Source organism: Morone saxatilis, unplaced genomic scaffold (genome assembly GCF_004916995.1).
Source record: "Morone saxatilis isolate NCDOM2014 unplaced genomic scaffold, NCSU_SB_2.0 Contig14, whole genome shotgun sequence".
In the NCBI taxonomy this organism is placed as follows: domain Eukaryota; kingdom Metazoa; phylum Chordata; class Actinopteri; family Moronidae; genus Morone; species Morone saxatilis.
In genome coordinates, this window is record NW_023339696.1 from 15,812,368 (window position 1) to 15,826,060 (window position 13,693).

At 41.3% G+C, this 13,693-nt stretch overlaps 1 protein-coding gene across 3 annotated transcripts in view; it reads right to left on the reverse strand.

Moving 5' to 3' along the window:
- Window positions 1-13,038, reverse strand: part of zc3h7a (zinc finger CCCH-type containing 7A) — a 15,375-nt gene extending 2,337 nt beyond the window's left edge. For 2 of the 3 annotated variants that reach the window (XM_035654502.1, XM_035654501.1), the window contains exons 1-17: window positions 12,901-13,038; window positions 11,445-11,548; window positions 9,730-9,769; window positions 9,343-9,546; window positions 4,552-4,710; window positions 3,604-3,684; window positions 3,346-3,399; window positions 3,211-3,250; window positions 2,793-3,112; window positions 2,433-2,697; window positions 2,266-2,294; window positions 2,018-2,162; window positions 1,764-1,922; window positions 1,233-1,438; window positions 723-823; window positions 391-572; window positions 135-208 (exon numbers count right to left, since the gene is read on the reverse strand). In XM_035654502.1, coding sequence (XP_035510395.1) covers window positions 135-208; window positions 391-572; window positions 723-823; window positions 1,233-1,438; window positions 1,764-1,922; window positions 2,018-2,162; window positions 2,266-2,294; window positions 2,433-2,697; window positions 2,793-3,112; window positions 3,211-3,250; window positions 3,346-3,399; window positions 3,604-3,684; window positions 4,552-4,710; window positions 9,343-9,546; window positions 9,730-9,769; window positions 11,445-11,512 — 2,127 coding nt within the window. In that variant the 5' untranslated portion in view covers window positions 11,513-11,548; window positions 12,901-13,038. Of the gene's footprint in view, window positions 1-134; window positions 209-390; window positions 573-722; window positions 824-1,232; window positions 1,439-1,763; window positions 1,923-2,017; window positions 2,163-2,265; window positions 2,295-2,432; window positions 2,698-2,792; window positions 3,113-3,210; window positions 3,251-3,345; window positions 3,400-3,603; window positions 3,685-4,551; window positions 4,711-5,678; window positions 5,814-9,342; window positions 9,547-9,729; window positions 9,770-11,444; window positions 11,549-12,900 lie in introns of those variants that run through there. The other variant, XM_035654503.1, reaches the window with a different exon arrangement.
- Window positions 13,039-13,693: the final 655 nt, after the last annotated feature.

The following is a 13,693-nucleotide window of genomic DNA, read 5'->3' on the forward strand; positions in this document are numbered from 1 at the left end:
ACATACACATACACACATACATACATACATATACACATACACACAGTATTTGTGGTTACATTTATAAAGATCACATTAGAAACTTTAGAGTTTTTTAGAAATTAAAAAACTAAATAATGTTACACTGGGCTTACCTGGGCTCCCTGCAATGAAGCTGTTGCATTCCAAAACTTTTTTGCCTCTTGGACGATACTTTCAGGAGTGATACCTACATGGTGTAAAAGAAAGTAAAAAGAAGAATTGTAGCAGTGAAAAAATAGTGCAAAAGGTGTTCCTTGTTGGAAAGTAGGAAATAAAAGAACATATTGGAATAAAAGAACCCTGGGATACAGTTCTTCTGAATATTTTATCAATGTTCTAGTCCTTGGACAAGTGTTTTAAACAGTTTACCGAGCTCATGTTGCATCATCCAGACCTTCAGCTCGATGAGGCTGTGGGCGTAGAAGCAGTCGTCCTCTCTCACGCAGCCGTAGCGGACTTCATGGCGACAGAGATCCAGCTGGCAATGAGGACTCAATGGTCTGATTTTGGAATAACGCACTGTGTTCTCCTTCAAAATGTGGACCAGGCACCTGAAAGACAAAACAGGACAACAATGTCTACGTGCTTATCCTGCTCTTACTCCCTCACATATTTGCGCTTGTTTGCTTTGGTTGACTACTTGAACTCTACATTGAAAAGGCAAATGCTGTTTCAGAGCTATAAAACAGGAAATGACTTACTTCTGATCCTCAAAGTCATGCTTCGTCACTGGATGAGAGCAAACTGAAGGATCATCTTTGTTGGTTTTGCTGATTATTCTGGGTTTGTGGTCAAAGCACACCTGCAAATTGAACAAAATGTATTTGGAAAAGTTCAATATTCTATAAAAACAGAATGATCCAGGTATGCCAGCTGCTACAACATTTATTAAACGGAAACAAAAAAGCTCCAATGACATTTCATTTCTCATATACTATTCATCGCATTAGCATTCCTGTATTTAATGGCCTTATTTTCCAATTGCGCTCTGAATAAAGCAGTGCTTAGAAATGTTGTGGCTCATTGTGAACAATCATCTGTTGTCCTGACAGCAGAAGATTATTTGAAACACGTCTTTGAGGTAAATATCCAGTTGCACCTGAACGCTTTCCTCTCACAAAAGGAATGCAACACAACACTGCCAAAGGGCGTCATTGACAACTGCAGTTAAAGAGGTCATACTAGTTTTGAAAGAAGAAGTATATACTCACCCCACAGAGGAACATGAATATCCCATGATGCTCTTGTAAGATCTTTGGGACAGTGAGCCTGACGTTGGAGTTGGGCCCATAAGGATCGAAGAGTAGTTCTCTGGAGATGAATCCTTTTCGCTCCAGAGTCCAAACATCAATCTCTTCCTGGCAGTATGCAAATGTACAGTGGCCAGGATACAGGCACTCCTTCCCAACAGCCACCTCTGAAACAACACAGGTCACATTTTGTTAGCGGTTATACATGACTTACACATTCAACAGCAGCAAAGTGTGAGAGGTAACAAAGAAACAAATGCTCCTCAAATAATGTGTGTATTTACATTTAATAAATAAGGTTAGGTAGGGAAATATACATGGCATGCTGAAATAAAATAGAGGAAGTACTAGTATTAAGTAAATTTAAACATGCCAAGGTTAACTGACTTATCTTTTTTTAATCTTCATTACAAAATGAGGGATCTACGATATTATTTGAATAGAAAAATAAGTTAATAAGGAGTTCATTTTTTACCCATTTAAAAACGTTACCTTTGCAAATGTAATAAGGTCCAACATATTGGGTTTTTGTCGGTCTGGGCCGAATGAGCTTCCATGTTTTGTCTGGCGAATGTTTGAGCCTGCCGAGCAAAGCATCCTTTTTGCATTTATGCTCTTCTGTATGAAGTGTGTAATCTAACACATCAGGCCCTGTGGATTAAAACAAAAAAAACAAACATATTAGAACAAACCTTAAAAGACGCTGATCAGACACACACTGATGCACTGCAAACACAACTGCTCACCAGTTTTGACATAGCACATTGAGCACGCCTGTTTGAATTCATGCGTTTCAGCTAAGGGGTTCTTTGCCAAATCCACAGCAGCAGCAATACCCTTTACTTCAGGCATACCCACAGCCATTCCCATTGGAGTATCATTATTGTTCATCTGTTTAAGAAAAAAAGACCAAATATAAGCCTCTAGACTGACAATACCTAATAATAATAATAATAATAATAATAATAACAATAATAACATGAACAAAAATTACCTGTGTAATGAATGGACTTTGACCATAATCTGACATTTTAAAAGAGAGGAGAAAAGATCAAATGAATAAGCAGGTTAAGTATTAGCTTATCTGATATGTTTGTTATAATATGTACAATATTAACTCTGACCTCATGGTTAAGCAGGCCAGGTTACAAAGTAGCATACCTGTTTTAAAGTCAGTTATGGCGAGACTGTCCAGGGAGTCCAGTGGTGGGGCAAGAGTGTCAAAAGTGTCCATACCAAAATATACACTTGACCCTGACTTGATACTTGATACGTGATACAGCGGGGGCAGCGTTACAGTGCACTGCTGGGCACTGCTGTGGAGAAATGGGTTGATGTGAGATGGCATCAGGAATGGACTCGACATGGAATTGCCTGAGGCAATACTGGTTGGCAAAGGAAGAGGCCCCTTCACTGTGGGTATAACCTGAGGGAAGAGATGTAAAGTCATATTTCTTTTCAGATATTGACACAGCGTCACATTTTATTCATCAATGAGACCCTGCGGTCAGATCTGCTCACCAAGGGTGATTCGGGGCCAGCTTGGTCCAGTAGATCATCTAGGTCGTCCCCAATGATGTCTGCGTCAAAATCTTGACTGGTTTCAAGCATCGGGCAAGGCTTACTGGTTCGACACCCATTAACAAATGTGGACACAGAGAGAGGGACAGACGTGGGTACAGACACAGGCAAGGCAACAGATTCGAAGCCGGGTGGCTCAGAGAGGGTCACAGATGAGATACTATCTACCACTGCTTCATTTAGAGGCAAGTGAACTGCCACTGGAGCTTGGATTGGAGCTGGGACTGGAGCACTGCCATCCTGGGTCAGCTGAGGCACTTCTATAACACAATGAGGAGAAACGGGGTGAGTGACTTTTGCCCACTTTTTAAATTGTATAAAAAATAATAATCAAAGCTGTGTTAAGTATTACACTTACCAACTTCTATATCTTCAACTGAAGACGAGCCATGGGAAAACTGAAGAAATGCAGAAGAAATTAAATTAACAATGTACTTCTTGGGATAGTACCGATACATATTTTAGATTGTGTAGTTGAAAAAACGTTGCTTACCTTGTCACCTGATGCATCTTGATAACTTGATCCTCGCAAAACATTCAAGGCAGGCTGTTAAAATGGAACCCACCCCAATTAACTTAAATTAGATGCAATTATTACTGATTGTATGTTTATCGTACAGTAGGACAAGCCTCTATTGATGTGCAAAAACCATCTGTAACATGTAGAACTAGTTCTTAGAAAAAGAACATATTTCAGACTTAATATGCAGAGTAGGGTCACGACAGTTTGAAATTCATGCGACACACATACCTTACTCCTTACATAAGCTTTACGAATTTTCAATCCCAAAATTTTGGCAAGGTCCTGAGTCAGCTGTGTGACACTGGAATCCTGGAGAAACAGACAAATGAACAGTGTTTATTTAAACAAAGCTTGGACAATCAGTCAACTCAATCACTGCCTTTGATCTTTGTACATTTTACTATGCTCATAACATTATAAAACCCTGTAGAATATCTTTGAACTTTAGATATTCTACATATTACTTCCTGGTAGTAACCAATTATTTTCTGACCTGCTTTCCTCAAGATATTGTATCAAACGTTTTCCTTTCCTCTGCAAAGGATTTTATTTTGTACATGTGTTTTTGTGATATGTTTCTTAAATCAGAAATGATCATTTTACATGTTTTTTAGCAATCATTCTGAAGCTCTTGTTGGTTGAAATTTACATTCAAACTTCAGTATTTTACCATACTGGAGATGAAGTGAGGTCATGTAAAGTTCTCCAGACACTCCTTTCCATATACAGTATTACACAACACTCTAGGACAGTAAAGCAGTGTGACGTGAGGCTTTATATAGGCATAAGTGTGTGTTTGTAAGAAAAAAAATTAATAAATTAGGATTGGCGACTGCAACAAAAACCTGGAGTGGACATCTATAACATAAATTAAACTTGCTGCTAATTACACCAATAAGCTAAATCTTCATCAGTTTTACCTGAAATTCAAACTAAAAAAGGCCACTGACACTAACAGTCATGTGTCATTTTGATTATGAGCTCATCCTTTGCTGCAGCTATTGTCAGTCAACATGCCAGAAACATCATGACTCCACTGGGTATGTGCTGTTCCTGCAGGCAGCCTGGACATTTTAACTATTTGCTTGATTTTTGTCAAATTTACAGAGACAAAAAAAAAAAAGTGTGTGCACATTTTGAATAAATGAACAAAAACACACAGACGTTGGCCCTTACCTGAGGCACTGCTAGAGAGCATTTGGCGACAGCCTCATAGGCCTCTTGATGTCTCCCCATCTCCTTCAAAGCTTTTGCTTTTCTGTACAGCGCTCTGTAGTTCCCCTCATTCAACTGGAGAGCCTTTTCACAGTCTTCTAATGCTTGGTCGTACAGTCCCTGAGAAAAACAGTATGTCCCAGTTAGAAAAGCTATACTTAACCAAAGTGATGCAGTGAACACAGAACAAACAAACCGCTCTTTGATCATAAATTGACTTTATGTGTTCAGTGAGTTAAGTCAGTTATGGGTGTGGTCTCCCAGAAGACAACAGAGTGTTTTTTATTGCAATGTAACATGATTCAAAGAAGCCAAACACTGACAGTGGAGAGGGACTGAATGTTTTTCTGAAAACATAATTTTTCCCCAAATGGAAGTTTTGTTAGTGAATCCTGAGTTTCTCAACTGAGAAATGATGTGAAATATGCCAGCAGTGGCTCAGTCATAACGCACCAAATGATACAGATATAAGAATGTACCACTACAATATATGTGGAGGACAAAAAGTGCATTCAAGTGCAACCGTCGACTTGATGGTATTGGAATTGATAGCCGCCTGAAAAAGTAGTGTTTTTCAAGAGGAACCTCTATGCTTTTATTTGCCACCTTTGATTCAATGCTTTACAACACTAACATGGTACTTGGCTATCAAATGTGTCATATGTGTGTGTGCTGTCTAGAAAAGTCCAGCAGAGCTTATAAGCATAAAGTAAAGAACAAAAGTGTCACATGACCATGCCTACAGTCACTTTACACTTTTGGTGTGGGTTTAACAGACCACAAGACAGGGTTAGAGATAAAGACACCAGACTGCTCGCTGTAGCTAACAGCCTTACAGACATAAGGGTTAGCACTATTGCGACTTGAGACTTACAAGATACAAATTAATAACAGATTGTTGTGAGCCGTGAAGTTTACCCTGGTTTGTCAGTTTGAACAGCATAGAGCACAAGAGATTAAATCTTAGGTCATGTGCTGATGAAAACTGAATGAAATTTCACATACAGCATAAAGGAGGTCAGCCCCACCCCACAATGTAAATTTAACCTGCCCCTTCTCAGCCTAGATGTGAGCACAGGTAAGTGTACCTGCAGGGCATTGCTGCCTGCCGCACCTCCGACGGTGCCAGTGCCGCTGCAGGGTCGTCAGCCAGGAGTCACCCCTCACCGATGTTTCGCCCCTTTAATCCCGGAGCATCTCAGGGTGGTGGGGCAGTGACAGGGACATCTCCCTGCAGCTTAGGAGTCCTAAGTTCCTTGCTTCCCCCATGCTCTGTCTTTCGTGCGGAGCCAGAGCCAAAAGCTGCCTTGTTCTGCCTCCTCCGCCAGGTCCTTGGTCGCTTTCCTCAGCTTGGATCCAGTGATTCCGAGGGACGCCATGAGCCGCTGGGTGGGGGTTCCAGCGAAGCCTCGGCACCCGATCTCTACTGGGAAAACGACTGCCTCCCATGTCGTCCATCTCCCTTGTTGTTGCTGGCTGATGGCTTTGATTTTGTAGCTCTCCTCTTCGATTTTAACAACCTCTGAGATCACCAGGTCTTTCCTTTCCTTCCTCGAAGCCTTGGACCACATCTTGGGTGCTGGTCCCCATCCGAAGCCAGACCTCCCTTTCTGCTTTAGCCCAACGACTTCCAGGTGTTTCAGGCGTGTTATAGCCTGGTCGACGGCCTTTGCAGCATCCCACTTGCGTCCTGTGTGGACTTGGGCCTTGGCGTTTTGGACAGACGGGTCGGGTGAGTCCCTGAGTTTGAAAATTAGTCTCACCTTCTCCTGTCTGTAGCCCAAGCTTATCGATTTCGCCCTGGAAGAAGTCCAGGGCGAAGTAGATGAGCTGGTGGGGAACAGACCCATAGGCATTTGCGAGGTCTAGCCAGACCACGTGCAGGTCTGATTTGCTCTGCTTTGCTGACTGTATCTGATCCCAGATCATGTCTGAGTGCTCCACACAGCCGGGAAAGCCAGGGACACCTGCCTTCTAGCAACTGGTGTCTATGTTTTGCCATCACCGAAACGAAGATCTTACCTTCCACGTTCAATAAGGCTATGCCTCTGAATTGGTTGATGTTACGGGAGTCTCTCTTTCGGGATGAAGGTAGGTGGAAAACTGCTCCTTGGCTCCCAATGCCTGGAAGGGGGAAAATTGGACTTGAGGTTTTCCCAGGCGGTGCACATTACGATATATATATATACACATACGATCCGAGGGAGCTCTCCTTCTCACTGTCCCTGAGCTGGTCCTTGATGTGTTCTTCCAGCTCCTGCTCGATTTCTTTTCCTCTAGCAAGCCTCGCGCATACTAAAAGGAATCTCGGAAGAAGCTCGCCCTTGCTTTCTCTTTGCGGCTTCTGCGCTTCCTGATCCGTTCAGCTCTCCTCAGGTGGGCTAGCCTGCTTCTGATCTGGCTCCATAAGTTCTGGAGGCCGTCCTTCTCCTCAGCCTTCGCTCTCCTCTATGCTTTCCGCAGAAGACGTCGCTCCTTAACCAGTTGGAGGTTCTCTCTCTCCCGTCTCCCCATCTGCCTTGGAGTGATGTTTTTCCGAGGCATCTCTCCAAATCTTCCTCTGCCTTCTTCGTAGATGAAATGGCCAGGGATGTTCAGCTTGGACGCTGTGCTGCCCTTTAGGGTGCCCTGGAGGATTGTGTGCAGGGTCCCATCGAAGCTGCTCCATCCATCTGTGACTCCTCCTTGTCTGACCTGCTTGCGCAGTGCAAGTTTGCATCTGGCTGCTGCTGCCACATTTCTTCCTCCCCCGGTGGATCCGCAGGCCCTGATAGGTAGTAATCTTGGACCAACCGCAGCTGCATTCTCTCAGTTCCTTAGTCGTTTCCGTTCCGATCGTTGCCGTGTTATCCGTCCTGTTTGGTCCATCTTCCATCCCGCCTCTCGGTGGACCGCCGGGCTGTCTTTTCCTTAACGTACTCGTAGTTAGTTTGGGGAGTTCCCGTAGTAAGAGCTACGAAGACGTGTGGAAAGGGTAACTAGCCCACTCCACCCCCGGTGCAGCCTTTCCTGCCGTCAGCCAGACTTCCCTGGCAGCCCTCCAGTCTTTCCTGGATGCCAACTGCTCTGTTCTCAGTAGTCACCGGCAAGCCAAATTGCCGGTGACCAGATTAAGACTGTCACACTGGAGGAGCACAGTGTGTCAATGTGGGGAGTTTAAGACTCAAGCCTGCTTCACACTCTCCGCAACCTCTGAAGTATTGTCATGTGCTTTCATGGGAAGAGTTTGCTAACTCTGAAAGTAATACTGGCATAAAGATCCTCTTTTTAGTCTTTTTATGATGCCAAGTGCTTGAAATGGTGTAAAAAAAAGTGTGTGTACACAATCCAAACAGTCTGTGGTTCTTGATAAATGATGTAATGCTAGATTCTAGCGCTTATGGTTGATATATTTAGTCACTGTTAAGGCGTGGACACTTAAAGGGGACTAAAAGGGTGGCTGTTATTTTGCTCTTTTTAAATTATAAATAAGAATACTTAAAAAGGAATCAGATGACAGTTGTGAGTCCTTTCACCATTTTGTTTTGAGGAATATTAAGAATTTCAGACTCTTTCAAGAGACTTCATGCCAGAAGTGAAAGAGTAACTAGCATTAATGATGGCTTTATTCCATTAGGTGTGTCAGGGAGCGAACATGCAAAATACCATGTCCCTGAAACGGGTACACATAAAAACAAAGCAGCAATTATTAATACTGACAGTTACACCCAAGTTAGACAGGTCAAAATGTCTGCCATTAGAAAAGTCTAGGTAACTGTCACAATATAACAAATCTGGAGCTTCAAGAAGCCAATCAAATAAAAGCTTTTTATACACACACAAACTACAGCATAGATCAGGGCAGGAAAACGTGATGTGGTATTATTAACGAGGTAGGGAGAGGTCAAACAAATGTACATTCAACAAAAAAAGGTTAGCTGTTTGGTTATTTTTAAATATTTCGGTCATTTATGATCTATTCATCAACTAATATGTGTCCCAACAAAACCAGGTAATGGTTAATGTTGCCTAATAGGCCAGAAGCAGAGCACCCTCAAAGCTGTTCGGGTTATTTTACATATAAAATTATAAAATAAAAAATCCCCTCTAATCTTTTTGTTCTCGTTACTGTCTGTTACTGTCTGGAGGGAGTATCTCTCTCTGGTATTTGCCCGAGTTACCTGAATGAACTGTATTCTGCTGTTTATTTGTAAATTATTTGTGTTGTCTCTACATCTTTTGAGCAGATTACATTAGTTATGCTTATTGGCTTTTTGTTCACTCGGCTTTTGTCACACTTGCAATGGCTTGTTGAGTGTGGGTGTGTTGGCTCTCTACCGCTTTCTTCCTCCTCCCAGCAGGTATGTCTCTGCTCTCACACTGACACACAGAGCTCAGCAGAGTGGAGGAAAGAGACAGTGGAGAGAGTTAACGATGGTTGCACCGTGCATGAAAGCTTCGCAAGTAAAAGCGTAAAACAAAAGATCGAAACCGTTCAATAAAGCTCAATATAACCGATACGGATCATTGAGATTGGATTGGGACATCCCTACTGGAAACCTTTGGACAATAACTTCAAAACTGTAAAGGTTATACTAATTTACAATATATAGCAAACTATTTTATGTGACCAAAAAGTGCTTGTTGTATTTTGAACTTTACTCATACTATTTAACTGTATTTTATAAACTGTTTGGTGGACAGAAAGAAAGGGAGAAAGGGAAACGGACAGTGACCTGGAATGAAAGAGTGTGACAGTCACCATCTACTTACGGGAACAATACTTAGGTACGCAGCAGCTCGATTTGCATACAACTTTTCCATTAAACCTGTTGGAACACAGATGTCTTCGGAGTCCGCGTAGTCTGCTATACTCAAGGCTTCTGTGTACATCTCGATGGATTTTGTCCATTCTCCTTCTTTAAATACGTCATTTCCTTCTCCAAAAAGATTCCACACAAGATCCTTAATGAACACCTGAAAAAAAAAAAAAAACAGAACCAAATCAGTACTAAATACACACTGCAGCTAATTTGTCCTTTCAGCTTTCTTTACTTAGAAAAACAGTGTCACAGGTTTCCTTTAATGGTACTTGTCCTCATTACAAGTGTTAATGCAAGAGGAAGCTGGAAAACCCACATTCAAATTTACATAGCTTACCTCATACTGCTCTTGACTTCCAGGAAATGGAAGGGTTGATCTAAAAGCAAAAAAAGGTTCATGTGACAAACCTTTAGAGTGTCATCAGAATAAAAAAGACGTCAACTAGAGTAGGAACTAACAGTTTTAAATAGAATTCAGGGCTTATAACATTTCATTGAGTACAGTACTGACTGAAACTTCTCAATTAGTCTACTGATTACTTGTTATTAATCCCTAGTCTAATGAAAAAAAGCCATTCGTCAATTAATAGCTATAGTCCTTCAGTTGATACAGTATATACAGCATTGTCATAGGAAAAAAACTGATGTTAACTTAAGACAGTGACATAAAGACAGAAAGGGGGGTGTGTGTGTGTGTGTTTGTGGTCTGATACGTTGCTGTGTGTGCAGGTGCTGACAGCATTGGCTGCTGAATCCAAACTAGTCAGCAAAAGTGACATTGTGTAAACAACCCCTTCAAAAAATAGATTCAACTCAGTATTAAAAAATATGTAATATTACATATTATCAGTTATTATTTATATGATTGCTGTTTTTGTATACCAAAACATTCTCTCAGTAAATAAGGCTGTATATACTGGAGCAATAATAGAGTAGTATAATACACTGACAGAGAACTAGAGGTACTGCCACGATACATTCCAGCAACAGCTATTAATCATTTAGTACATTGCTAAATCGGGCAGACGACTTGCTTAAAACTAGCTCCAGTATATAATCGAAGAGTGTGCCTTTAAATGTCATTATGGAAAATTGTGCAATAATAACTGTGATGCTGTTTTGTTTGTTGCTGTCTGGCAATAAAAGTTGTCTCTTTGGCATGCTGGACTATGAGGGTAAACTACGTTCTAGTTTAAATTATTATACTTTCATTGAGACATGCTGAGCTCTTTTTCAGATTCCAGCTAATTAAGAATATAGTCACAACACAAAAGGCTGCATGTGAGAGATCACAGCATGTACACAAACTTGTTACATTTAAAAACTCACCAGTAAACGGCTAATGTTGTGACTCAATCTAATTTCTATGTTTCTATTATTTCATTAGTCTTTAGTTTGATACATTATAAATGACACAATCTAAAACAATATGGCCCATTAAAGTGACATCAGTAAAGTTTCAAGTTGATTGCACAGCGATGACGTGCAGAGTAGTATTTTAAGTATCACTTGTTTCAACAATAAAAGGGGCTGTCAGATTAGATGAAATGAAACGCTGCGTTGTCTGGCATAGCCCTAAAAGAATATGTGCCTATACTGCCAGTCTGCCTGATGATGCACGAATACAAAGCTCCGATCAGATCAGGAAAATATCCCACATTAAAAACAAAAACTAAAGTAAAGCCAGCAATCAGCTGTCAGCTGATCTGAAACAACAATGCAGGCTGACAAATCCTTCTTGCATCATCCATAGAGGAACCCGAGCCTTTTGATCAAAACGACCCACAAACGCAGGCGGCAACAGCGGCAGACGAGTACTTGTAGCCGATCAAGCTGATGTTTGCTCTTCAATATGTCCAAGACAGGATGGTGATAAAGACTAGCGGGGTATGGTAACATTAGGAAGTGTCACACACAGCATCAGAACAGTCATTACACTTCACACGCTTACTTATTAGGGTTGGGGAGTATTGTATTAGTGAAAAATCCAGTGACTAAGGGGAGAGCGCCCCCCCGACTTTAACAACTAGTGACCTAAAAGATGACACATACTGGATGAACTGTAGGCCTTTCTGAATCTCCTGCCAGCGACTCCTTCTGTCCTGACACGCCCCAGACATGTTTGCCTGTTTTAATGTCCACTCCTCAGTCAGCACCTGGAATTGATGATGAACAGATATTATTTCCACTTCTGAAAGCCACTGGCACAAACAAAAAAAAACAAACACAAACAATGACAACAAAACCACACTCCTTCCTTATCATCAATCACTCTCAGCAGGTTGTCCAACTGGTTCACTGAGTGATGCTCAGTGTTAACATCACTGAAGTAGAGCTTCACCCTGCCTGCCTTCAATGTTCACAGCTTCCGCATTTAACAATGACGACACGCTCGTAGTTCCGGAAATTAAGGCTCAACATTTTGTGTTAGCTTACGAGTTGATAACGTTAATAAAACTGTTGTTTACCTCCACTGAAAACTCCTTATCTGAAGCTGTGGGCGAATATTGGTGCGTTTATTGGCCCCGGGAAACTGTTTAATCACAACATCTCAGAGGAGGAGGTCCAATATCGGACAACATTTCGACAGCACTGATTAACATTTCGTTTTTTGCTTCTGTTTTTTAACAAGTGTTTCAATAGACACGGATTAAAAAGAAAACATTAGCCTCACGCGTGCTCACAGTTTGTATCGGAGGATTTAACGTTGTTGTGAGCATTTTATAATGTCATTATCATGTTTTCTTAAGGAGGACTGCAGTCACAGCGCACAAAAAAAAACCGCCAAGTCAAACTGTCAACCGTGCACCGCCATAGCCGATGTTTAATAACCATTATAGTGTTCACTGTTTGACTTTACACTTCTTAAAACTGGCTGCCAAACAAACGAGGATCTCGGGTTAACGCACAACTCACGAACCAGGAAGATGGTGATGATGTTAGCTTTTTAGACGGGTGCGACCGTCCAGTTTTGGTCAGCAAAATAAAACAAAACAAGACAACTTTATTCTACAAACACGTATGTGTATAGAAAACGCTCCTATAACAACTCGAGGAGAAAAACATCCTTTTTTTTTTTTTTTTAATCTATAGAAAGAAGTTTTGTGGGTGAGGAAGCACCTTCGTACAGGGAGGTGTCCGATAATGGGCGCACGACATTTAGCGCACGTGTGTCACCCTCGGTTCGGGACCACCGACTCCTAGCAGAGGTTAGCAGTGTGTAGCCCACATAGTTCAAACCCCCTGTCGGCGCAGGGATCAAACTCAACACACACACATGGAATCATACATACATACATACACATACACAGACAGACAGACCCAACCAGCTACAGGACGCTACCCCACCAAGTTTCTAGGAAGTAGACTGAACCTAACAAAGCATAGGCATGTCCAAGTTAAACTAGTTCCCAACGCAAACAATAGCGAGCAGAAGGTGTTTAGCTCCTGCCTGAGACTTGGTAAATATCCCACGCGTTATCTAATAGAGGCTGCCGCACGTACTTACATGAATGGATCTTTGTTCGGACCAAACCTTGCGTCGGCTACCTAAAAGGAGGGAAAGGGATTTTTCCTTTTAGCTAGAATAACTTGGCTAGATGAGCTGTATCGCTGAAGGCCGCCCTTTGAGCTTCTTCTACTTGTGATGTGAGGTAGAGCGAACATGTACTCCAGCGCAGTGCTGCCACCCACACACAGCGGCAGGACCCGGCAACGCTTCACATGAAAAATGACTACTTCAACCAGCATCAATAAACTAATATATAATCAGTGAAGGGCTAGTTACTAAATGCATTTAATATATTACTCATTACTCATTAATATAGTTGATTTATTAATTACTCCCTGCCAAGAGTAATTATTTACACTACTAGTTAAAGACTTTTCTGCTGCTCCCTACAAAATTGGTAATTGTGTCCTTTCTCCCCCAAAATTCAGACTTAGGGTTAGGGTTAAAACCCAGAGTGTGTGTCTTCTTTGACGACGATTAAAATCCAGTTTTATTTGTTAAAGTCAAAGCTGCTGAATGTTTCCATCTTTCAAACTAGTTTCCATCACGATTCCAAAAATAAATCCAAGGATGTGATTGGATTGTTGGATTTCAAATTAGTTGAGGGTGACAACAAAAGTAATGTTGTAGCTGATTATTTTTTGGAGGAGCAATTGTAATATTATTAATTAATTATTAATTAGTTACACTACTAGTTACTGGGAAAGTAATATTATTACTAGTACTGCCAACACTGTATATATTATAGTTAATGAGTACACAAAATAAAATAAATTACATAAACAAGCGT